We start from the raw sequence: 26892 nt of genomic DNA, 5'->3' as shown, positions 1-26892 counted from the left end.
TATCTAAGCAACTCTACCCCGTTACCCTCTACAAGGCCATAGACCAGCAGAGGGAAAATGGGGGGTGGGTAAGGGTAAAGGTTTTTAAGAATAAACCGCAAGGGTCTAAAGGGAAAAAATATGAAATATAAGGTACTATATTTTAAGTAATGCTATCTACTATTCCTATATTCGAATAATGAATAAACTATTTTAAAAATACTTTATGAAATCCTATGTTATGTTATAAATATTAAAATGCAGAACTAAATGAATAAATAAATAACTAAATGAACAAATAAATAATTAAACAAAAGCCAGAGAGAAAAAGTGAGTTTTAAGTGTTGATTAAAAAACCCCCAGGGTCTGGGCCGACCTCATATGGAGGGGGAAAGTATTCCAGAGCCTAGGGCCAGCCGCTGCGGAAGCTCGATGCCCTCGGGTTTTAAGCCTGGTCTTAGGCACTATCAACAACGGCTGATCAGCCGACCTTAAGGCTCTGCCTGGGGTGTAGCGATGCAGGAGTTCGGCTATATAGGCAGGAGCCAGCCCATTTAGGGCTTTGAAAACAAATAAAAGGAGTTTAAAATCTATTCTGAACCGAACTGGAAGCCAGTGCAATGAAGCCAGAATTGGGGTGATATGGTCACGCTTTTTATGGCCAGTAAGAAGACGTGCAGCTGCATTCTGAACTAGCTGAAGGCGTCTAATTGAGGCCTGGTCCATACCCACATACAGAGCATTGCAGTAATCCAGTCTCGAGGTAACAAAGGCGTTAATAACCCTTTCTAGTTCTTTAAAAGATAAAAATGACTTGGTCTTAGCCAATAGTCGTATTTTGAAAAAGCAGGTCTTGACTACAGTGCTAACCTGCTTATCAAATTTAAAGGCGCTGTTGAAGGTCACTCCAAGGTTCATGACAGAGGGGAGGATAGCATGTTGCCTTTGCAGGTGCTTGGAGAAACTCTCCAGCGTTGTGTTTGCAGCAGTGTACCTTACCGTCACATTTCTGTCTTTTCTTCTGACAAATTTAAAAATAATGGGCATACCTCCAACCCTCGAAAGTTATAGCTGTTGATGTGTCTGTCTCTGCAGCACAACCCCTGTGACAGTTCCATGTGGACAAGTCGCGCAAATGTTAAGCAAATATAAACCTGCGGCGGGAATCCCTCTNTGTCAATAGATCGGCGGTCGTGGGGGGGATTCTCCCCCAGGAGATTCGTAGAAATACTAACATATAAACTACCCATTCTGGTACACTCTGAGAAGAAAATAAATAAATCTATTGCTACCCGACATATTAATAATATTTTATGCCATTGTTTGTTTTTCACTTTGTTCCGACAGCTGAACTTGAACCACACAGAGAGAAGAGTAAAGAGGAGATAGTTGTAAATGACTTTAAATTATGGGTAAGGGTAGATAGCCCCCATTGTTCTGTGACCTGTCAATCATCAAACCGGGGGTCATATTTCATTATGTGTTCATTTTTATCTGAAGTTGTACCCATGGATGTATAAAGAATAGTTCTACCACAAAGTGGGGACTTCCGGTAACAATCTTGATTCTGATTGGCCAGAAGACTCGAAAAAACATCAGCAAAGATGTTTTATTGAGAAGATGATCACTACGTGACAGAAGTTTTCAAAACCTTTCATGGTCTCCAGTAGTTTCAGTCCAACGCCTACTGCATGCACAGCGTTAGAAAATCGGGCCTTAAAAATAAAAGTTTGACTTCCCCCCCCAAAAAAAGAAATGAAATATATTTTTTTTCTATTTTTTTTTCTTCACTCACACATCTGCGACCCACTCGAAACTGGTCCGCGACCCACTTTTGGGTCGCGACCCACCAGTTGAGAACCACTGCTTTAACTCCACTCCCTCAGTATGAATGAATTGCCACCAAAGATACTTATTTTCAAATATTCAAAAGTGCTTTGTCTTCTTTTTTTATACAAAATACTAAGTTTATATTTATATATTGTTGTATTGCTATGTACCCAGGCTATGGAACACTCTGCCCCTCCATGTGAGGTCAGCCGAGACACTAGGGTTTTTTAAATCCTCACTAAAGACACACTTCTTCTTCTCCCTGGCCTTCTAGTCGGAGCGGAGTATGACACCTGACTATTCCCTGTGTTTTTTATATATCTGTTGTAATTTATTGTCTTTTATTGTGATTGTAGTAATGTGTTTATATTTCATGTACAGCACTTTGGCTCGACCAAAATGCGATTTTAAATGTGCTTTATAAATAAAACTTGATTTGATTTGATTGCTGTATGTATTTGTTTATGGCCTTTCTTTGGGCACACAGTGGTTATGTCTGAATTTTCCATCTGTCATTTTTGTGTTGTCTGTCGTTGTTTGGTTTGTTTTCGTTTTCTTGTAACTATATGTTAGGACCCCATTGAAAATGAGATGGTTAATCTCAAGGGGTTCATCTTAAATGAATACATTTCAATATAATATGGCTTACTACTCAGACATTTGATTTATGTTCAAGTACTAATACAACAATATGAAAATCCTGGTATCAGGAATCTGCATTTGAAAGGTACTCAGGGAAGTTCAGAGTAATGGTCCACCTATTTTTTATACATAAACTGGTATTCAAATAATGATCGTAAAAACAACTAAATGTCAACATGACGGGTCAATTATTTAACCAGGAGCCAACTACAACATTTCACAAACATGCTAAATTAAGAAAGTGTCCACAGCAGTTCCCTTAACAACAATCTGACAATTTTCTTTTACACTGTTATTAAATACACTTGATCTTCTTTACTGTACCATCTAACCTTAGGCTGACGTCAACAAAACATATATTTTTCATCTTCTCCTTCATAAGAAGATTGCATTATTTTTAATTTGAATATTCTGGAGGAAGTGTTTCATTCATTCAAAAGGCAAAGTGGAACGCTAGGCATGGCACTTGTTGAACTGATGGATTTAGCACAGTGTCAATTAAAATGATACTACAGGTAAACATTGAAGAAGTGATGCATTAGTATTAAAAAGGGAACAGGAGGTTATTAGGTCACATTCACACCAGCCTTGTATAGTCCGGTTGAATCGAACTTTGGTGCGTTTACCCGCTTGGTGCGGTTTGTTTGGGTCTGTGTGAACGCAGTCCGAGACCTCTGAAGTGAACTAAACAACCGGACTCTGGTCCGCCTAAAACAGGTGGTCTCGGACCGCTTGCAGGTTAGGAGTCACAAGAACGCGGATGTCTTCAAAATCTTCAGCGAAAGAGTGAAGCAGAATGAAGTGTTGAACAGTGTCGTGTAAAGTGAAAATGCTCCGTCAACTGTAGCATACATAAAAGTAAGAGTCACCTGTCGTCAGTGAAACGCCCCTCCTTACTGCACAACGTCTCTCATTATGATAAATAAATATATAATAGAATAAAGTTGACTTTGATTATGTTATAATGTTTTTTAACGCACGTCGTCTGCTTATCATCATATGTGCTGTCCACTAGAGTCTGTTGATGTGCTCTCCAGATTAACAGCAGCATGAAAATAACCTGCCGATGCTCCATGGCGGAGGCTCCGGTAGAAATTGCCGGGATTTGCGTTTTTACCCCCTTATTGTCTGACCAATTGTTGAACAGCATTTCCGTACACGTGACTTGTGTTTAAAGTTTATGGTCAGTTTGAGTTTTGCCCGTGTGATCGCAAACCGAACCTTCTGAAAAATGAAACAATGTAACAAACTGTCGCCTGGTGCGCACCAGAGAAGCAGAGTATTAGGTTTGAATGCGACCTTAGAAATAGAGACCTTGTTCCTTTGTTGATACATTAATGTATTCACTACCTATTGACACATTTCGGCTTAACTTGTGACATACTAGCGCTGCATTAAGAAATATATCACGTTTTTCAAACCACAGCCTTCAGCATCAGCATGTGGGAGTATGAAAGAAATGAAGGCCTTGTTTTGTATGGAAGCGAAAGCGTTCTTGTGGGAAAATAACCTTTGTGGAACAACATCCTACAATATCAAGCCTTAAACACATTTAGTCAAACTGATATATACAGAATATATAATGATAACTCTGATTCCGCTGATTTATAATGCATTCCTGTGTTGAATAATGTAGGAAACACTGCTATGCATCAAGGATTCTTCCTTTCCTCACGATACAGCCGCTGCAATCAAACAATGAACTTAAGCAGCGTCTGCATTACCATATTGTTATTAAAACTTAGGGGATAATTTATGAACTTAAATATACAATTAATGATAATCAATGTAGACTCCTAAGCGCCAGCAGAAGCCTGGTGATCCGCTAATAGGTTTAGCTCAGCCATTGACCGAGTTATAAATTATTCTGTCTAGGCCTTGAGCAGGCTTCTGTTTACAACCTACATACTCGCTGACCTTTTCTGGTGTGGATTTGATGCGGCTGATCAATTCAATATTGTTCCATAAAAAAGGGTTATTAAAATTTCATCCCCCAAATGCGGTGTGCGAGCCCTGCTGTAATGCGAAAGATTAATTTGCTGGCGTTAGGCTAATGTGAATCACTCTAATATGATTCACATTAGAGTGGGCCTCAGGGGCCAGCATCGCAGGCCTTCCTGATGCAGAAAGGGAAATTAATTAAAAACAATAATCGTGTAATTCTGCTCATTACTTTTGCTAAAACAGTAGCTCTTAATCCCGGTGTGACTTTTTGATGTATGTCAGATAGCAACTGCTCGCTCAGGGGGGCGATCGCTCGTTGGCATCAGGCAGGTGTCAGGGGCGAGTTGAGGAGGAACAGAATGGAAGTATGGATAAAAGAAAGCCGTGCATCTGGGCTGGAGTAGAGCTTGATAACTCTCGCTCTGACAGACAGGGGTATCTAGGACAGGAGAGCGCTCTATGCTTCCTATTTCTCCCTGTTTCTTCACTCTCACAAGCCCCTGGACCATGCCAAGTCAGTTTGACTAAGAACATTAGGGTGTCACAGCTTGGGATTTGGCGTTTGCAATTCTATTAGAGCGACGACTCCGGAGGCATTCGTCTTCCCTTCCCTCTACCTCTCCTCCTGGAGGCGCCTCCGCCAGCCAACAGATGCAGGTTTTTACACATCAAAGCTGTTGACTTGCCAGAGTCGTTCCTTCACGCCTCTAATGCTCTTTGCTTCAGAGGACTGTACCTTGGTCCCTTGATCAAGTTACTAAACGCGGCTTTGCACATGGCTCACCACCAAAGACGGGTGGCTCACGCTGGGACCTGGAAATGCAGGCGAGAAAAGCATCTCAGGGGGATTGGCTTGTGCTTACGCACCAAGAGACAGGCCAAGAAAAAGAAGGGAGGGGGGCATACCAACACAGAGTACTGAGCAAACAACAAGAGCGGGGCCGAAGTGTGCTAATAAAGTAAATTCACAAGCTGGGAAAGACGAGCAAAGGTCTATGTATTTGGCAAACAATACAGGGCCAACAGCTGATGTGTACATGTGGTGGACATTTACCCCGAAACACTGAAAACGCGTCAAAGCAATACAACAACTCTAGAAACAGATTGTTTGTGCTTTATACACTTGGGCTTTGAAGCATAGTATTAATAAGTAACGAGAGTCTGTAGAGCAACAGAACTGGCTCTGAAGTGAGAACACGGCAGAATGATTGATTTATCAATACAGAAGCCCGGATAAATCTCTTCATTAGGTGTTCTGCTTTGAAGATGATGGCGAACAGATGAAAGTGCCGCACGACATCAACAACTGTAGCGCAGGAAAGGTGCTTTATTTAAATAAAACCACATAATAAGAAGTAATTGGGTTCTCAGAAACAATCGGGTTGGAAGGAGGAGGCAGAATTATTAGGAGTGAATGGATGTGTGTCTTCCTATGACACAAACGTATGCTGAAACTGTTACATCTTAGAACAGATTACTCCTCCTGAGGCATGTCTTCTTCATTTAAGTGTCACTAGCAACAGTCAGTATGACTAATGGCGCATTTCCACTACAGCGTGGAGCGCGGTTTAAGCGTGCCGTGCCATGCCCGTTTTTGGTTGCGTTTCCACTAGACGTAGTTCCGGCTAGCGGCTACTTTTTCACAGTTTTTCTGGCTCTCCAAAATCGAGGTTCTTTCCGGGCCGGCTGAGTATGCTAAACTAGTGAGAGAATCGCTGGCAACTACAACAAAATGAATCTATTTTACCGTGATTTAATTGTAATACACGTTTCAAAAGTATGCCGAAGTAACAACATACTGATACCGGTTAGTAAAAACCATGAATTAATGCTTTGACAAGTCTGCAGACAGACGGCAGGCGAAAAACCTTTTAAAATGCGTGTTTTCTGAATGGAGATCGGCTAAGCTAACGCAGTATATGCTCCGACCGTCCACACTCACAACAACGGCCTATACAGACATAATAGCGACTGTATTCGCCATGACACAGACAGTCTGTGGTTTGTACTTGTTTAACTTTTTTCTAGTTTCTGAACAGATATGAGGAGCTGTGAGCTTGAGTGCTAACAACTAACGACTGATGTTGGTTTTGTGTTCCCCATTGAAGATGACGTCACGGCTCCGTCTACACTGTGTTACGATAGTTACTACCCCAGTTCCTAAACTGTAATGGAAATGCAGCATGAAGTGAGCCTGGCCTACCAAGGCCTAACTATACCGTAATAAGCCGTGCGAGGCCCTGAAGTGGAAATGCGCCATAAGTGACCTCTGTCCACTGTCACTGAGACAGGGAGGGCAGCAGCAGCAGCAGCGTGTGAGAGGAGGTGACCTTCACTGGTTGGGTGTCAGAGATGGAACATCTTGCTATAGAGCTCGTGATTGACCTCCACTCTAACACAGGGCCATGGACCTTCGAGGGAGTAACGCCTTTGCTTCTGGAAAAAAACGCTAAAGGTTTGTTTCTAAGCATTCACTGTGTCCCTTTGGATTGATCTAGGCCATGAAAGTATGTGATGAATATAAAACTTGGATCTTTGAATTATTTTGCATTCATTGTACATTCAGTAGCCGGTGAGGGCCACCTGAGTTTATAGTCTGAAGGTCTTTTTCCTCCTCTGCTCTTTCATTCACTCTGTGATACCAGACACTGGGGCAGTTTGTGATTCAATGTACTGTCTGATTTATTTTATTCGTTCTTGTTATTCTTATTTCTATAACATCTCATCTGTGTTCTCTTCTTTTTGTTGCTTATGATCTCTGAGGAAGGACGTATTGCCTAACCTCCTCCTCTCCTCGTGTTCCTGTACCCAGATGTCCGTGATGTGGATGAGTTGCATCCCAGTTGCACCAAGGCTCCGTCATATTTCCAATATTTATCGATTTTGTTGACAATTCTTCGCTAAACAAGTACTGATTGCACATTTGCAGCTGCTTTATAAACAATGTAACTATACTTTGTGTGGGAATATACTGGTTTAATTGAATACAGCACAGCTTCTTTAATTCTTTGAATCTGTATTTCATGAATATTGAATATTAGCAGAATGCCATTGGATGTCTTCTCCTTCAGAGGAGACTTTAGAGGAAAACAGTTAGACAGATTTTTCACTTGACCATTTGCCGTTTAAATACCTTTCTACAGCTAAGGTGGGAATGTGTTGCTGTGTGCACCTTTCACCTACATTACCTGAGCATTTTATAATATATTGTACACCATGAATGTCTGCCAGAGTTGGAAGAATATGAGACACTTTCGTCTTCAGCAGGATTGACCTAGCATCACTAATTAGATCAGTTCTCCTCCCCCACAGCGCTGGGATCAGCTGGTCACTTTACTCTTATAAAAGTCACACTGACTTGTTAGAATGTGTTTGGGTTTTTTAGTAAGATACTCTTCAGCAGACTGGGCTCTGGTTTCAGACAGAGGGTGAAAAGAGGCAGAGTAGAGGCTAAAAATACAATTATGAAACCTGAAAATAAGCATATTAGGGCCCCTTCAACTAATTAACACACAAAGTAACTTTGAGCCAATGATAGTCTCTTAATCACAATATCTAAGGTGGATGTGGTGATGTCCCAACATATCTCCTAAAAAATGTAGATGTGTATTCCCAACTTCAAAACATGTATCAAAAAAAGGTCTGGGTGAACTGATCAGGACTGACACTATTGACTTGTATCTATTATTTGCATCGATAGCTAAGAGCATTGAGAGCCAAAAATGGAAACAAGACAAATAAAAGAAATTGGGTGAGTGACATTAGATCAATAAAGTTGATTTAAAAAGGTCAATATCAATTTAAATGCATAATCAAATATTATTTTTATGCCATGTTTAAAAAATAAGAGCATGCTTGTATTGAATGTTACACTTCACAGGTGCAAAGTGTGGGGGAAAAAATTGATTCAATGCCTAAAGATAGCAAAGAGAGAGTCCTTGGTCACATGCCGGGTGAAACATGGGCACACTGGCTAACATGGCGGCAGATGGTGCTGGAACGCCATAAGGGTTTAGGAAATTGGGGGTTCATTTTTGGATTTAATATGACGTTTTACAAAAGATAAACAATAAATTCAATATTTATGTCTCATGCCTAGCATCGTAGTTATGACATATTGCTTTTTCCACTTAATAGTCCTAGATACTCTATAACTGTAATAATTATATTAAGGCTTGAGGACATTTTATATGCTCAGATAAGGAGAATTCTCCTTTACTCAATCGGAAGAATTATTTTAATTTTGGGCTGTAAGTATCATCTTTGTCAGTGATTTGCAAAGAGAGCTTTAGAAAGTAAAGCAGCTGTGGATGCAGGGAGAAAAAAAAGAAATACTTTTTTCCTTTCATACATGCTGAGTAATTGTCGCTGTATTTTGAAAAGCTTCTGGACAGTTAGTGCTTATTTGCTTTTCACTGTTCTAATTGTGCTGCCTTGAGAAAAAAATGATACAGTACGTGCCCCCTGCTGGTTTCCAAACGGTAGGCAAAATCACTGTGAACTATTGCTGCCTGTGGCATTAACTGCTCTCACTGCTGAGAGGGGGCAGAGGGGAGGGCAGCATCATCCATTCTTTTACTGCATTTATACAACTGAGGCAGGGGTTAGTATATGGAGGTGTGTTAGTTCCTTTATTGAACATACAGAAGCATTTTTTATATTAAAAAAAGCCATTGCCACTAATCTCTTTTTAATCTACACAACAATGTGTCTCTATCGAGTGTTTCTAATTAATGAAGGCCATCCAAAAAGTCCAGAGCCTTTGTTTACTTTTGGAGTCAGTACTGCTGCGTAGCAAACCACTAACCTTTGATATGAGCTGTCACTGCTGCATAATCATAATCAATTTGGCCAAAAATGTAACACAGTCTTCTTCAAAGCACATCAAAACTTCATTAATACTCTTAACGCAGCCCAGTGGGTTACAACTAAGCTGAAACGTGAACATCATAGAGTCACATAAAAAATGTTGTAAAAAATGGCAGTCATGGGCTAATCCTCGTCAGAAAGAACAGCATGGAGGCCGCTCTTGTTCTTCTTCAATCAAAAATATTGGTCGTGGGTGTGTCAAGTTCATCTTGAATCAAAGCCTAGTTTGAGCTGCGGCCATAATTCAGTTTTATTGTTCACACTTCAAAATCTGTTGAAATATTTCATGCATTCCGACGTTTGGCAAGTCCACTGGGGGCGGAGATTTAAAACATGGTCGTCAGCATAGAGCTTGTTAATGTCTACGCATGTCAGAGTAGTTTAAAACGGACACACTGTTGCACAGGTTCTTTCTAGATTACGGTTAGTTCAGAAGGAAGAATGTACGGATTAACTAAGTAGGCCATGAGCAAAACAATGAAACTGTGGCTATGAGACTTTTTCTGTTTCCTATAATCACTTGCCAGAGATTGGTAGCACCCTACATAGATCGCTTTCATTTCCTTCCTATCCTTCTTCTGTTCTTTTTTTCCGGCAGAGAGAAACATCCCAAGCTCTTGAATGAGTGAAAACGCTTTGAATCCCTGATGTTCATTCAAAATATTCAAATTCAAATCTCCATAAATGAATAGAGAATGAATAGTAGTGGGAATAAATTAGCCACTCGCTAATTAGCCGTTAAGCAATCTTTGAATGTGACATTTTAAGAAAAGGAAGAGGTTTCCGAATGAGTGACAGTAGTGTGGGGTCTAAGGCCCCGGGGATATGGCACACACTCTTTGGGTCTTCTCCAACTTGAGCGTCAAAAGACACACACACACACACACACACACACACACACACACACACACACACACACACACACACACACACAAACATGCAAAGACCCTAATAAGTGTGGACATCTGTAACTAGGGCTTTTGATCTCAGTTAATAATAGTTCGCCACAGTTCACAGTCAGCAGATAAAGTCCCCCCCCCCATTAATGTAAGAGGTGGAGTAAGAGCTGTTTCCTCTCAGACCCGGCTGAGGACACCAGGGGACTGGACTAATTGTACAGCCTTCAGAAGGAAATTGGATGGGCGTGGAAGGAGAGAAATGTAGGCATGTTCAGTTTTGGTCACACTGGACCTGAATATAAGGATTAATTACACTGCGAACACAGAAAATACATCAGAGAAACATTCAACGCACCTACATAATCACATACACTACACATACAGTTTCATTTACTCACATTGTACAATCAGCTCCACCTCGGCCTCCCGGGGCTTCACGTTGAACCCGTTATACTGGCTGGTCTGGCAGCGGTACGAGCCCGTCATCTCCCTGGAAACATTGACAATCCGCAGCACGCCGTCATAGCTCTCCATCTGCATGCTGCCGTCCGGCATTGGCACCTCCTTGTCGGCTCTCGACCACAAGATGATGGGTTTGGGCTTTCCTGAAACAAGGCACTCCAGCTCCACTGTGTCACCCTCGCGGGTCACCAGGGGGGACTTGCCCCGAGGGACTGTCAGGTTGGGGGGAACTAAGAAAGAGAAAAACAGAGGAGGGACTGATATGGGGCTCTAGAAAGTCAGCAGGCGGGGTAAGAGGAAATCGTCGACGGGGGGAGGGGATCGTGTGGGCGGCATGGAGGGGGGAAGCGAATGAGCATCCAACAAGTTGCAATGGCAATGAATATCAGCAACATACACAGCTTATATGGAAGGACCATGCAGATATTAGCAGCGGTAATGGCTAATGGCTGGAACTGAACGATCTGACCATGTACCAGAAGTAAAACCATCATGGGGGGCAGCAGTGAGGAAGTTCAATGCAAATCAAGCAATGGCAAACAATGAACAATGCAATGAAGAGCGGACAAGCAAGTACACTTTGCGACCATGATGGTCAAAGAAAATGAACAACAAATGCTCTTTTTTGGACCAATCATTTATAGATATTAGGAACTCAGGAACTGTGAGCCCTTGTTTGTTTTTCAACTCTAGCTGAAGAACTGTATAGAAACTATACAAATAAGAAGAACATATATCTGAAATGTGGGACTTTAAGAGGGATGGATTCATTAACAGGACTTAAAAAATGTTTTTGTATTTGTCCTTGGTTTAATCAGTAATTTTGGCCACAGTCACACACATTTTCTGAAGTCGCTCCCACGGTTTTCTGGCAACCTCACGGTGACCAAAAACTCCAGGTAGTCTCTGACTGTGGCCAAGATTATAGATCAAAACTGTTGATTATATGCTTAACTTTTCAACAGAGACAGTCTCTCCCTGCTTCCAGTCCAGTATGAGAAGCTAAGATAACAGCCACCTGTTTTAACTCCTTTGATTTTCTTCCTATCTTTACTTGTTTCATCTGCGCTCTCAGCTCTCTCTTGCTTTTTTTGGATTACTCGGTAAACATGGCAATATAAGTTTGTCTTTCACATCGATAAATGACCCCTTGGCCTAGTATTGATCCTAGTGGCACCTTGTACTTGCTTACGGTAGGAATGAAGGTTTGCAGAAGTCTTATTATGTTTGACCAATCCGTGAGGTTCAGCACTGTGAACTCCCACCCTACAGTTCCTGGGCCAGACTCACAGCCGGCAGTGTTTTGTCACCAAGGACTACGGCAGAAGAACTTAATGTATTCTCAGATTCCTCCGATCGATTTCAAAGTACGGTTTCTGCAATAGTTCCTAGTCCCTTGGAAAAGTTCCTGCAGTAGAAAGAGGCTATAAATCGCTGATGTGAAGCTTAAAGTATCCACCTAATAATCCAACTACAAACACACTTTATGTACTCTACATCTGCCTAAGCAAGGCATTGCCCTTCCAAGATGCCATCAACATCATCGTCAACATTGCCATTCTCATCAGCAGTAGTATCATCATCATCCTTGTCACATTTCCATCATAATGTTGATCATCACATTGCTTTCTCATCCCAGTACTATTTCCAGGATTGATTTTGCCATTGAGATTACAACATTCATAATTCTTATCACCATCACCATCATTACCATCGCTCTCTGCAGCTTTTTACTTCTCCGCCCGCCTCCTCGTGCAGCTACTCAATCTCATCACAGCATCATATATTTCAGAGTTTACAACAGAACACTCCCAAAGGTGATAGAGCGTTATTGCTGTCCGTGTTAGAAAATATGACCCAATAAATAGTTTGCCTTTGTTTAACGGACACTAAGAGCCTTGACTGAAAGGAACAATGAATAATAAAATAAGTGCGTAGAGGCAAATTGCTGGACACATTTGCAGGTTTCAGTGAATGTGTGTGTGAATGTGTGTGTGTATATATATCTATGTATTCTCACTTCGGAAAGCAGGAAAACTAGCAGGTTGGACTAGGCAGTCTGGTTCCTCATCAAGAAAGCTAGCCAAGTACATTTGTTTAATTAGCAAACCTGGCAAAGTACACTGGCTCATAGAGTGTGCTCTCTGTGTGTGTGTGTGTGTGTGTGTGTGTGTGTGTGTGTGTGTGTGTGTGTGTGTGTGTGTGTGTGTGTGTGTGTGTGTGTGTGTGTGTGTGTGCGCGCGCGCGCGCGTGTGTGTGTGTATATGTCTGTGTTCATGTATCTTTGTGCAAGTCAAAACCATCAGATGACCCCAAGTCTATTCTGTAGAAGTGCTCCCAAAAATAGTTTACAGCGAGCAATTCGAGGAGTAAAAATCTTTTCAGCAATGATGAAACCGTGTCATGCTTCCCTGATGATGTTCGAAGCACTGCCATTCTGCCCAAACAATACTGCAGCTGGAATGAAGTCAAGCAACGATGACGTTTTATAGTGATGAAATCGCTAGCAATTTCCAGAAAACGAAGCAGAGTCCAGCTATAGTTATTTTTTACCATATCTGTCTCGGTGAGAGGTAACAATATAACTGCTACTTCAACTTTGCAACCGCCAGTTATCTCTTTTGTCCTCAAGGTGTCTCAAAAAGTATTTACTCAAAATGCTGGAACAGCCATATGCGAAACTAGATGTGAATTGTAGATTATGAAATATTACAAAAAACATGCAGCCCGGCTTCTAAGGTTGTGCTTAAAACATCCAGAACAACATATAGAAACTCAGAATAATAATTTATTCAGACATTTGGAAAAGTCTCTGAATAAGGCAACAATTCACATAATTGTCTCTTATTGAATTATTTGTACTTTCCTTAGGGCAATGGAAATTATCTGTAAGCACAACAACAGCACCCTATAAGTTAAAATAGCAAATTGTGTTAACATACAGAGATGTTTTAATGAAGATACGGAGCAGTTAGCATTCATTTGGAGGCGTGTTTCTGGCTAAATAAAGAATATAAGTTCAAAATGAATTTCCCTTTCCCGTCTTCAACAACTCAAATAGTAATTGTGAATAAGCTCGGAACTGTTTTCGGTTGATAATAACTGGTGATAAAGTCTTCATGATGGACACTCTTTCATTCACATGTAGCGATTGTATCCACTGTTAATGTTTAGATGTTGTTCATAGCAGTGTTAAATAAATTCTCCTGTACATGGGAAATACTTTTGCTGATGAATAAGCCTTTTCAGCCATTGCAACCAACATGTAATGCTGTTTGGCTTTACACAAACATACATACACATGTCGGTGTCATTAGCCTGGGATAATGAACACTGGTCATTGACAGATAACTCTTGGCAATGATGTTTGGCACCAACCGAGCAGCAAAAATGATCTTCCGCAGAGACAATGACAGCAGACACTCATTTCACTCTCACACTCGCTGATTGGTATTCGCACAATGTCTGGACTGTGGCAGCCAGGTGTCAAGAGCTGACATATTTCTTTCCACAGCATATTTTCTCCACTTTTCCGAACGTATCCTTGGGTCCAAACAGTGAAGCAGAGAAATGACAGAGTCAGGAAAAGGGGGGTTCAGCAAGCATCCATTAGAGGGTGGAGGAGAGGTGTATTCACTGAGTTGCCATCATTACACCTGGCTTCTCCACAGCCCAGATTAGACAGGCAATTACAGTTTTCTGCCTATTGGGTTTGGCAGCACAAATACTAGCCATCAGCTGCCATTGTCTCTCTCCCCAGCATCACGGAAACACAAACAGACATACTTTTTCTGCTGCATTCTTCATCCTTCTCCCTTTTACCAAGTAAAGACTGTGCCTTTGTGAGTGAGACTGACCACTGAGAGGCTCAGTGCGGCACCTAGCCTGGTCTTCACTGTGCTCTCATTGTGCCGAAGCCCTCCAAATGCCAGTGATGCCTGCAGGGCATGCCCGCTGTGTGCGTATGCTTGTGCAGCGCGCGCTTAGGTGGTTTTATGTCTCTGCATGTGCATAGCCGAGTGTTTCTCTTTCCGCCCACGGCTGACCCCATGCTGTGATCGCGCCTCAGTTGCTCAATGGGATGCTTCTTGTTGTCGTTGCAGTCTGAAAACATTGTCTGTTTGTGTACTTTGTGGGGCTAAATTGGGACAGGACCCCCTTGTTTGGCCTCAGCAGGGCAGCATATCTCCAGGGCCTCTGCTGGGATGATGTGGAGGGAGTGGAGGGACTGATTGCTGAAAAGCTTTCAGCGGGATCCAGCAGCGCCGCGGCAGACAGAGCCCAATGTGAGCCGACTGCAAAACGTGAGAATATGCGACACTTTGCATTTTCTTACATTGACGGGAGCCAGTGGTGCCCATTGACGTCTTTGAAAATAAACAACGTTCCGGCTGCCCCCTTTTTCGGGTTTAGTGCTGTGACATCACTCCCTGTCACCACGGCAACATAGCGCTCTCTAAAACTGCAAGTCCTGCAGAATGTGTTTCTGTATGTGTGAGTGTGTGTGTGTTTGGACAGCTTGAGGCCAATGAGTTGGTCACAATGTGACAGGGCTTTCTGCTCCTCTGAGTCCAGGGCCCCTGGGGACAGAGACGAGTCTCAGAGGTCCACTGTGGACACGTTTGAGAATATGTTAGGGTGGTAGAGCTGCATATAAATCCTGAGTTGCTGAAGTCTAATAAATAACCACTGATGTGTTAAAATTGGCTTAGTGCATTGATAAACTGCAGCGACACACTTCTGACCAAACATATTACTGTGTGTGTGTTATTTTCTAGCTCCCCTGATATCCTACAACTTACCTTGCGATCAATCACCCTAACCCCTCATGAATTCATCTGGCGGAGATTGTAGAACAGCCGGCTTTCCACACAAAAGCATTTACCCAACAGGTGAGAGTAAAAGGAAGGCCCAATTCCCAGTTTAGAAAGAAACAAACCTGAAGTATCGCCATTTTTCTGCTGCCAAGTAGTGAACAACTGCCTGAAAAGGACCAGAGTTTATGTACATTGCTCAGGGGGGTTTGACAGTAGTTAATGAGGGAGGGTAGAGGGTTTTCTATTCATGTTTCCCTCCCAGGTTTTTTCCAGCTGGACAGGGAGGTGATTTCCCAGATGGCCACCTCCATAAAGCATGACTTCAGGTGGTGCATTCAAGGCTACACGCATTACACTGGGAATAATGTGCTCTAGTCTTATTAACATATTTTATGGACTCACATCAAAGTGGAAACAGTTCTACTGTACAATAACTACCGCTATACTGCCATTAAGGTATTGTGATTACAGACAACAGTGTTTTTTACATTGACACGTTTCCCCAGCAACACCACAGATGTCGTGCTGAAAAATGCTGCCAGGTGGTTATATGCCTGGATGTGGCATGACCGTGGCATCAACAGTTGTCATATGGCAAACATCTCAGGACAGCATCCCAGCTTTGTGACATCTGTTCGGCCCCTTCATCCCAGTTCACAGCTCACTGGGCCTGTTTCCGGACCCCTGATGGCTTGTTCATCCAAAACTGGAAAACACTGCTCCAAGATGATATTATTTTTAGCTCAGTTTGCCGTTCCTAACCTAATTTAGCATTTGAGAGTGATCAGAGACATTTTATTTGAGGTTTTAAGGTGTGATTGCAAAAATGCAGTACTTTTCTCATTATCTTTCTGCTTTTTATATGCTTCAATTAATGGATTGGACCATCTTTTCAATGTTGAGGGGATAGATACTGTAGTGATGTCCTATTCACTGTGTTTCAGGAAAACTCATTATGGACTAATATGCCACCGAACTGACCATTTGCTGCCCTGATCAGTGATTATTCCATTGATAGCTTTAGGGAAATCTAGACACAACAACCCTGTCAAACTCTGGATTTATATGCATGTTCAGGCACATGGTGTCTTTTTTAACCTCTGTAGCAAAACTGTAAGGAATGAATCAATTAATTCGATCATTCGATTTTGGAAAGTGTCCACTCCAGCAACGACAACTAAACCTGAGAAACACACCAACAAAAATAAAAATGCTTGTTTGTCTCCAAATTTACCCCAAAAAGATGCTGTAGAAACTGATTCCTGCTTTAGACGGAAACGCAGAAAAAGTCAACTGGAGATGGCGTTTTTCATCAAGAAACCAACAGAGCAAATGCTGGCTAAATAAACAATCAGGAACATATGTCATTTCAGTGGTTGCTAAATGAGAAGCCTGCTTTTGTCTCCCTCAGTGTGAAATCAAGGACCCATTGTTTCAGAAATTGCTCAGAATGCTGAGTTTAAAATCTGCCTCTGTTTCTTTTAAGTGCATGCATGCCGTGCATAGCAACAATAACTAAGGAGGCAGGGATTAGCTTTAAGTGTGTATACCGCCAATTGCTGGACCAGCTGGATTTCCTACTGAACACAAAAACACATTTTCAAAAAGCAATAAAAGAAAATGACCATGTGACTGACATCAACAAAGAACCACCGTTTGTGAAAACTACATGAGTATGAAGCATGGAGGGAAAAAAACAGCAAACAATTTGTTTCCACCCACTGTGACCAGACAGCAGTTGAACCTTTGCACCCCGTAGGTGTTGCAAAGGTTTGCAGAGTTTGCAACAGAAGCAAGCACATCAGCCCGGCCAACAGCCAGCGGCCATACTGTCCCTATTAAACTCAAATGTTGCATGGTCACTGGAGTGATGGCAGCTCATGACGAATCAGAGTCAAACAGACAACAGGACATTTGAAAGGAGGATACACAGAGACGAGCCGGCCTGCAGCCAGATTCCTATGACTCAAACTCATACCAGGAAAAAAATAAATAAACGACTTTATATTTATTAAACTGGCTCATTTTTAATTAACTGAGCACTTAATTGATTTGCTTAATTCATTAACTGCAGTGATTCTTTAGATTGACAGAAAAACTGGGGGGTGCCAGGATCTCAGGTGTGAGCGGGATGCTAATTGAGGAACTCATCACGGGAGGATTTATCTCACTCAAGAAGAGAGCGGTGACTTTCACTCCTAATACTTACTTTGTGAACATCAATCAGACTGAGGATGAGCTGCTGCCCAGTGCTGATGCTACGCTGCATCAACAAACTGCTCTCGCTGTGTTGTTTCCAGGACGCCAGGTTCCGTAGAATCACGTGTTTGAAGTAATTAGAGCTGCAATAAGCGGGTATCAGCTTTAAATGTCAAGAATCCAACCGTAATCATTAGATGCTATTAAAGATGTTTCTCTAATGCGGTCCCAATGGTGGCTCCAATCTAAAGTCACATAACCATAGAATGGCAATTATTATCTCACAATAATCCAGCAAGACACACCCACTATACACACATTTAACATGCAGACTAATGATGAGAGGATTAATAAGATAGTATCTATCCAACTAAGTTAGAAGTCTCATAACTCTTTTCAGTTGTTCCTGTGCCATGCTGTTCTTAATCCTGAGAGTATCCAATGGGGAGGTCGGTGTCCTTGTTTCCAGACCACGCTCATAAGCAAACGAGCAAATAAGTTGCTTATAAACGTGCCATGATAGTAAATATGAGCCCTGTTTTGCAAAAATGTGGAATAATGCAGGCCGTTGGAATCTGAGTTGAAAGAATGGAACGTAATAAATATTCTCTTTTATAAAAGCGGTGCCGTCGGCTGGGGCTAAATCCGGGTTTGGAATCTGGAACCGGAGCCAAGGCTGGAACAGCCAGCGAGCTCCAAAGTGTTCAGACTAGAAACACTTTAGGCTCAATCGCTTTCCAGCCACTATCCCAGCACGAAAAACCCTGGCAGACCTGCTGTGTAATCTCCTCTAAACGCTTTTATTAAGACTTCTAATTGAGGCTCGGCTCTCTCCCTTCAGGAAAACAGGCAGAGGAACAACAACAGGGCTTATTCACCCCAAAACAGGCCGCAGGCGTATGGCGAGGCACAGTCACAAGACGCTTTAGTTCACAACAGCTATACTGTGCCGCTCAGTGAAGACACTGCTCCGATTCAATCTCAACCTGACGGAAAGAAGCGCCTCACATGACAGAACTTCTCCAGGAAAAACAACCCAGTGAAGCGACAGGTATTGTTAGTGGAAGCGCAACATTCAATATATTATTTCCAATGAGGAGGAACAGCTTAGACAATGCAACACTTTCATAATATTTCATACAAACACATCTGACTGGAACAATGAACGCTTAAGAAGCACTCACATTCAAGCCTTAAGGAAACTTTTCATTTCATATGATCACAAAAGTCATTTTCCTCGGTAATTTCCTCAGTCAGACACCATTTTTGTTTCACATTAAAGGTTCTGTGTTAATGCAACTCCATCGCCTTGGCACTCCAAAAGAAGAGACTGCACTACTTAAAAGATAATGAGGAAACAATCTTGGCAGGTGCGATTGATCCCACTGTTTTATAGCGCAGGGATTATCAAAGGATTATCTCACAATAATTATGCGCCCAAGGTCGACACACTGCTTTCATGTTCGCGCTGTGAGAGGCAGAGAGGTGTGTGCGCGGAAGGAAAGCAAGACGTGAGAGGATGTAAAGGTGCCTGTGTTTGTGCGTGGTAAACGTGGAATACAGATTGCGATGAACCCAATCGCAAATATCACACCCAAAAGTAATTTATCAGGTACAAACACACTAGGAAAACGAACGTGAAAACCAATTAATCTCCAATCTAGTGGCAACAACACACGGAATATCTGAGATTCCCAAATGCGGCACACTGGGTCAATTGGATCACATCCTATTGCTACTCTATGGACGATGAAGTAATTACTTGTGACACCCAAGCATTACCACACATGCCTGCCGTTTGATTGACTTTACAATGGAAATGACCGATAAAGACCACGATTCCTGTCATATTACATGAGTTTCTTTTACAATCATTATCGCAGAGCCTCGCAGAGTATGCGCAGAACAAATGGTTAACAGTACCCAATGTGCTATGTAGCAATCATCTACTGTAAGTCAGGCTCTTTTGTTGCCTGTGAAGCTGGTTTCTTTCTTATGACATCTCACATTGATTGATGCTAAAACAATGGAAAGGAAAATGGATGTTTGAAAGCAGATTTTGTCCTTTGATTAAACTGTTAAAGATTGAATGATTTCTTTAAACACCTACGCCTTGTCTTCTTTTTGGAACAATGACACAATGAACAGATACTGGAACACTGTTCTCTTTCTATGAGACTACTCAACATGCCACGATTGAAGCTATAATGATGCAGCTCAGTAGACAAGGTGGACTGGTATGGTGTGTTATTAACATGCCGCGTACATGTATACAAAACGTTAGTCGGAACAGTGGTGGAGGCAGCCAATTAGATGGGAGGACAATGGATGTTTAGTCTCTGATTAGTCGGACGGATGGATTCAGATTTGGTTCAAAGGAAGTCCAATCGACCATTAATTGTTGGGTGCTGTGAGTAGGAATTAGAGTAGAACAGGCTTTGGCATGGGACAGATTACTGGAATTTAGTGAGGCAGTGAACAGCAGTCAAAACATATAAGCGTTCTTATCCTGTGCAGACAGTGATTTAAAGGGTCTGTTCATCCAAATCACACACCCAGTATCTTGTCTTTTTATCTTTTCAAAGGCGGATACGTTTTGCTTGTGCTACTTAAGCAATAAATATATATATTTATAAAAAAAGAAAAGACCATTAAATTCCCTCTAAAATAACATAGAACATCTAAAATTGCAATTTTTCAATTCTGTTAATACAATAGATAATGCTACATTTCCTCCATTGTAAAACATTCTAAAGGATTTGGATGAACTGACCAATTTAGGAAAACAAAAACATCCTACAAGCTAGTCTTTTTTCACATTTTGCTACCATTCCTATTATTTTATAACATGGCAACTCTACTTGAAAAATCAGGTTGATTTGACATGTTACAATCATTTTTAAGTTCAAGTTTAACTTTAGAAACTACTTACCTAGAGCCATAGCAAGCTAAATCATTTATTCTACTTGTAATTACAAAGTGTATAGCAAGTTTAACTTTGAACTACTGGACTTATCGTTGTCGTAAAAAATAGATTTACAATGCAATGGATACAGTTTAAAATCCTTAGTTTTAACAAAGAAAAAAGGTTAGCTGGAAACCATTGGAATAATAAACTGATAGGATTGATAGCAAAAACAAAACAAAATTAGACCTTCTGTTTGATTTAGTTTCCTTTAAAAAGCTGACGTGCCACAGTCTAAGAAACACTGCCTGTTTCTTTTTATCTCTGCTTCGTCATTTGACATTTTCAATCTTGCATGATCGTCTAAAGCATGTGTGTGTGACTAAATTAGCTTCGAGATGTGTGTAAATGTGTCAGAGGTGTTGGGGGGGGGTGTGTAGATGTGTCACTGACACAAAGGGGTGTGAGGCTCACCAGTTGTGGAGGAGATGTTGACGTCAATGCTGATCTCAGGGATGCCTCCGCCCTTCAGCGCCGCCACGCAGGTGTAGGTGCCGAAGTCGGTGAACTTGAGGTCTATGATGTCCAGGTTGGTGGTCCCGGGGGAGATGTCGGGGTCCGTCTGGGTGATGACCATACGCTCCGAGCTCCGCAGGGCACGGCCATTCTTCAGCCAGCTAAAGGTCAGCTCCTCTGGTGGGGTCGCCTCCACCTGGGACATTCAGCATGACATCATTTATGCTGCACTGATGAGTTACTCACTATGACTTCATGCATGTGGCTGTTTATTTGACATGGTCCAACTGCAGAGCTCAGGGCAGGGGTGTCCAAACTTTGTTCACCGAGGGCCACATACAGAAAAATATACCAAGGAGTGGGCCATAAGTTAAGTTGTAAGTTAGAAAAATCAATCAAATGTAGGTAAAGGATGCTTGATACTTGAAAATACCTTAAGAAAAAAAAAGCCTACATCACAGCTCCCCATAGGGTTTCATTTATTTTGTTACAAAAAGTGTTGCAGCTCATTCCTTAGAACAGAAGCCTCAGATTGCTTATTATAAGGGGAAATAATGGGTATATTTCAAGCTTGTTATGTTAACAAGTTGTTTGGTTTTTTTCTTATCATCTTAGATTGGTTAGAAAATGTTTCCAGCTTTGATTGTCTGAATTTATTTGCAAAGTGGGCTTATTAACACATGCATACTACTGTGTAATATATTTTTACATATATATTTAAGAAGTTCAATAATACAATAGACAAGCACAAGTTTAATTTATGGGCCATATTTCACTATACTTTTTGAATTTTGTTGAGGGCCGATGTTTGGACTCCCCTGGCTCAAGGTTTTGATCCACTTCCTGCTATAGAGTGGTGGAGTGACGCATCCTAAAGCCCGGAAGTAAGCTTCTTCCGGTTCCCTCGACAAAAAAGCAATGCAATTTCTCCATAGGATTTTGGAAAATAGCTCGAAATAAGGTCTGTGGTTGACACACATTTAAGAGACTGATCACGTTTTGTTCAGTCGGATAATCTCCACATGTCTACCCTACTTTTATCATTTTCAGACCTTATTTCGAGCTATTTTCCAAAATCCNTCAAAGCGGGAGGAGATGAAGGCGTGAATGAGTCGCTCAGCTGCGGGGCGGGTGAGAGAGGGACGGAGTTTGGCGATATTGCGGAGGTGGAAAAATGAGGTTTTTACAACTTGGCGGATGTGGGGGTCGAGGGAGAGGGTGGGGTCGAATATCACGCCAAGGTTGCGTGCCTGGGTGGAGGGGGAAACAGGGGTGCCATCGATCCTCATTTTTCCACCTCCGCAATATCGCCAAACTCCGTCCCTCTCTCACCCGCCCCGCAGCTGAGCGACTCATTCACGCCTTCATCTCCTCCCGCTTTGACTATTGCAACTCACTCCTCTTCGGCATCAGCACAACATCCCTCAACAGACTCCAGCGTGTCCAGAACGCAGCCGCCAGACTCCTCACCCACACCAAATCATGGCATCACATCACCCCGGTCCTCAAAGAACTCCACTGGCTTCCCGTCTCACACCGCATTCACTACAAACTCCTGGTCCTCACCTATAAAGCCCTCCACCATCTGGCCCCCCCCTACCTCGCTGACCTCCTCATCCTCTACCAACCACCCCGGTCCCTCAGATCCACCTCAGCCGGTTTGCTCTCAATCCCCAAGGCCAAACTCCGGAGCTTCGGGGACAGAGCCTTCTCTGTGGCACCCCCGAAGCTCTGGAACTCCCCCAAGACCTCCGTGAGTCTGATTCCCTCACCCTGTTCCAGTCCCGTCTCAAAACCCACCTCTTCAACTCTGCTTATCCTTAAACCCGCCCCTCCCCCCTCTGAACCAACATCCTCCTGACTGCTTTTCTGTTTTTGTTTTGTTTATGTTTTTGTTTGTGTTTTTGTTCTTGTTTTGTTTGTCGACCTGACTCATAATGTAAAGCGTCTTTGGGTCTATATAAATCCCATTTATTATTATTATTACTTTAATTCATAATGTATGCTGAAAAGAGTATATATTACTGCACGATTTTTTGTTGAACAGATTTGAGTAGTTAAAACTTTCGGGTCGCAATCTATTCACTAAGGAAAAAGTGGGTCCGGAGGCCTGACCAGTTGAGAACCACTGAGTTAAAGTATTGTGTGGAGAGAGTAAAATGATATATGGAGGAAAACGGTACTAAAAACTGTTGTAGAAATAAGAGTTGCAGCCAGTTAATATGTTTTCTTGTATTGAGTGGAGGACATTTTAGTGAGCTATACATTAAAGTTAACAGTAATGAGTCGTGTAGTGACATCCAAGAGAAAAACTTAAAGAGATTATTGGATGCTTTGTTGAGGGGTTGGAGGTCAGTTTTGGATGCATTTTGGTAAATAACATCAGCATAATCCAATAATTTGTGAGGCAAATGTATTTCCGACAGTGGGTGTGAAGCAGTTTTTTTAACGTAGAAACAAACTAGTCCCAAAATATTTTTTTTGCAGCATATACAGTATATTCAATAATGGTTTATATGTGAGCTCAGTCAAGCCATAGCCCCCTTTTTTTTATTTGACGAAAACAGGATCAAAGAAAAACAACAAAAGAACATCTGAGTGAATGCAGTTGCACATACACACTTCACACACACACACACACACACACACACACACACACACACACACACACACACACACACACACACACACACACACACACACACACACACACACACACACACACACACACACACACTACAGTACAATTTACTCTTGCAGGCTTGCCTAAAGGAGTTCCCTGTCCTTTTCTTGATGCACTCCCCCGAAGCGCATGGAAAAATGAAACCCATTCTGACTGAAGTTGAAGTTTATTGAAAAGCAGTCAAGCGGTATTTCAGTAATGCAGGTGCATGCATGCACACAAAAATCCCCCTTTGCCTGCCACACACACTCAGAAACACACATATTTCCCCCATGTATACCCGGGTCTTTGTTCTGTCCTCCTCCCTGTAGATGGTGGCCTGTGTGGACCGTGGGGAAAAGCCCTCCGTGCTCCTTAAATGTTGTTTTTCTCCACATTACTGTCAAAGTATCCACCAGTGACTGATGATGGATTACATCTCGGCGAGTGCACAGGGTTTTCCCTCAGCCGGTGACTTACAGCAACTCCTCGCCCTCGCTGCTACACTAAACATGCCGAGCGCTGCTCAGGGAATATCACGCAGGACCTTTTCGCTCCTTTCTCCTCATGTTTGCTGGTCAGCTGTTTCACAGGAGATGCACAGAGGGGATATGAGGCATGTGCCCGTGTTTAAAAATATGTTTTGGTTATATAAGAACATTTTTCTTCTTCTTTTCAATTTTCAGCAGACCCAATCCTTGTCTTCATTTGTCTTTTTGTGTCAATGGAAATGCACTTACTGCAATTTGGTGTAGTGCCACTCAGTTAGCTTCAGACCCTTCTCTTGGATTCAGAAAAAGGAAATCGGATGCGGGTAAAAGCCCAGGCAAGGCTCATTTGAAGGAGGAACTGATTGCTGTTTCATTTACCTGAGATGAAAGCTGTTTTACTCTCCACCTTGTGAACAGCAGCAGGAGAGGGAGGCAAACTTTTTTTTTTTCAGTCCAACCTCTTGGAATATTTGTTTACTTTTTTCTTTCATCCTGCGTGCCATTAATCATTGTAGCTCCTGATTTCGGGGTTTTCGTTTATGTTTTTTTGTGATAATTAGCATCCAAAGCAAGAAAGTTAAATCACACTTTTGCAAACAGCATGGTGTGTTACAGCCTACGTTTCCCAGGGCACCTCACTAGCCTCTATAACCTGCTCGGCTCTATGTTGAGGTAATAAACGGAAAAACAGAAATGAAAGTTAGTTAAAGGGGCTCTATTATGCTTTTTAGGAATTTTTCCTTTCCTGTAGTGTGTTGTGTCTCCAGAGGGAGCCCCCCCCCCCCACTGCATGAAGCACCTCAATTGGACTCCTCTGTTTACATCCGTAACATAATGACATCACTATGTAACAGTCGCCTTCTATTGTCTATCATCTAACACATTGTGTGTGATTTTCTAAGGGGCGGGAAACCTCTAAACGGTTGACAAATCACGACCGAGCCGGCCAGCTAACCAATCAGAGCAGACTGGGCTCTGGTTTCAGACAGAGGGTGAAAAGAGGTGCTGCAGCACAGGCATTATGAGAAAAATAAAGAGCTTTTTGAACATTAAAGCATGGAAACATGTCACAGTAGAGCACATATGTCAAACTCAAGGCCCGGGGGCCAAATCCGGCCGGTGGTAGATTTAATTTCGGCCCGCAGGATCATTTTGAATTACTATTAGATCTGGCCCGCTGGTATATTGCACGCACACCTTCACTCAATCTTGAGGAGTTCCTCAGCTCAGAGCCTGACCCCAAACATTGATGAACTTGCACCCAAGATTAGATGCCAAGTATCTGGCTTGAGCTAGCAACACAGAGCAGCAAACTGAGTTTCAATGGATGTTTCCTTCTGCACTTTTCTCTTGAGACAACAGGGCATGCTTGGTTTTTCTTTGAGGGAAATTGTTTTTTTTAAGCTGTTTGAAAAATGTAATCATAAGAAATGACTCTGGAAAAGCTGCAGATAGAGCCATAAAAAATGAATGCAACTGATTATTTAATGTTTAATGTTGTTTTTATAGGCAATAATTTAAGCTGTGTTAGTTCCAGATTTAATATGTGCAATAAGTTCATTTCAATAGGTTTTGCAATAAACATTGAGTTTATAGTAAATACTGTGTATTTGAGTTTGACCCCCCCTGCAGTAGAGGGATAAAATACAAATATGAACCTGAAAATGAACATTATAGGGCACCTTTAATAGGTGTGAAAAAAGTACTGAAAGACTGTATTTTATTTATTTAAAAGATTTGGCTTGTCAAATTGTAGCATATTCAACATTAAAGAAAGAATGATTACGTTGTAGAAAATATCATTAATTATACCCTCCAGAAAAACGTGATTCTGCGATCGCAGAATTTACCGCATAATCAGCAAAATGGCGCAGATTTTTAAAAGGCCGCATATTTATCAAAAGGCCGCATAATCCCCGCATTTTTCTACACAAAGTTGAGAAAAAAAAGTTAACTCGTCTTGACGTGACGTCATCAGCTCGCGCATCACAGAATGTAAACAACACTGTATAGAGCAGGGGTCGGCAACCCCTTGCACGCGTGCCAGCATTGGCACGCGGCACCGTAATCAGTGGCACACTAGGAATAAGTGTGCAAAAATATTTAAATTGTATTTTCGGATCCTGAACGAGACCGCCGCCAGAGTGCGTCTACCTGCAGAAGGAAGCCATGCACGCAACGCAGCCCCGCTCTCTTTAACTCCAGGTGACTTTCTGCCGCTTTCCTCCGTGGTGCAGTGCTGATCGTTTCACCACGGAGGAAAGCACTTCACAAATTGCAGTACCCATAAGGAGCTGTACAAATGCCGCAGTTTTTGCGTGGCTGTGTATTTAGTTGAAAGCCCAGTGGCGATCTGCTCATCTCTCATCGACATAATATGCTACAAAGGGGCGGACTGGCCATCTGTGTGTTGAACTTTCCTGTCGGCTCCCAGACCGTAGTCGAGGAGGGCAGAAGCAACAAGCTTCATGTTCAATAACCCACTTTAGCTTAAATGACTGGAGAGAGGCGAGCTCTTCTTGGGAGGCCGTTGCATTTATTTAGCTGTTCTTCTGTTTCACAAAATACATCACAGACCACTGTTTTTCTGCTTCCTCGTTTCACTTCCAGAAACATACACACGTTCCCTCACTGTCGCTCTACAATCCACACACACACACATGCACAAGCCACACCT

General features: G+C 42.1%; 1 protein-coding gene and 1 long non-coding RNA gene across 2 annotated transcripts; one reads left to right on the top strand and one right to left on the bottom strand.

Moving 5' to 3' along the window:
- LOC104956706 (uncharacterized) lies at positions 1-825 on the top strand. The gene is made up of 2 exons (XR_799584.1): positions 1-103; positions 720-825. It is a non-coding gene; the product is annotated as an uncharacterized lncRNA (long non-coding RNA).
- Positions 826-10472: 9647 nt separating this feature from the next.
- Positions 10473-22351, bottom strand: LOC104956716 (MAM domain-containing glycosylphosphatidylinositol anchor protein 2-like). The gene is made up of 4 exons (XM_010784247.1): positions 22250-22351; positions 21021-21258; positions 10562-10855; positions 10473-10477 (listed from the first exon to the last, which is right to left on the bottom strand). Exons 1-4 carry the CDS (start codon positions 22349-22351, stop codon positions 10473-10475), a joined length of 639 nt encoding a protein of 212 aa, XP_010782549.1.
- Between the last annotated feature and the right edge of the window lie 4541 nt (positions 22352-26892).

This window comes from Notothenia coriiceps, unplaced genomic scaffold (assembly GCF_000735185.1).
Source record: "Notothenia coriiceps isolate Sejong01 unplaced genomic scaffold, NC01 NC01_scaffold00026228, whole genome shotgun sequence".
NCBI classification, from domain to species: Eukaryota; Metazoa; Chordata; class Actinopteri; order Perciformes; family Nototheniidae; genus Notothenia; species Notothenia coriiceps.
Note: the sequence above shows the minus strand (reverse complement) of the source record. Positions and strands in the feature narration are given on the sequence as shown.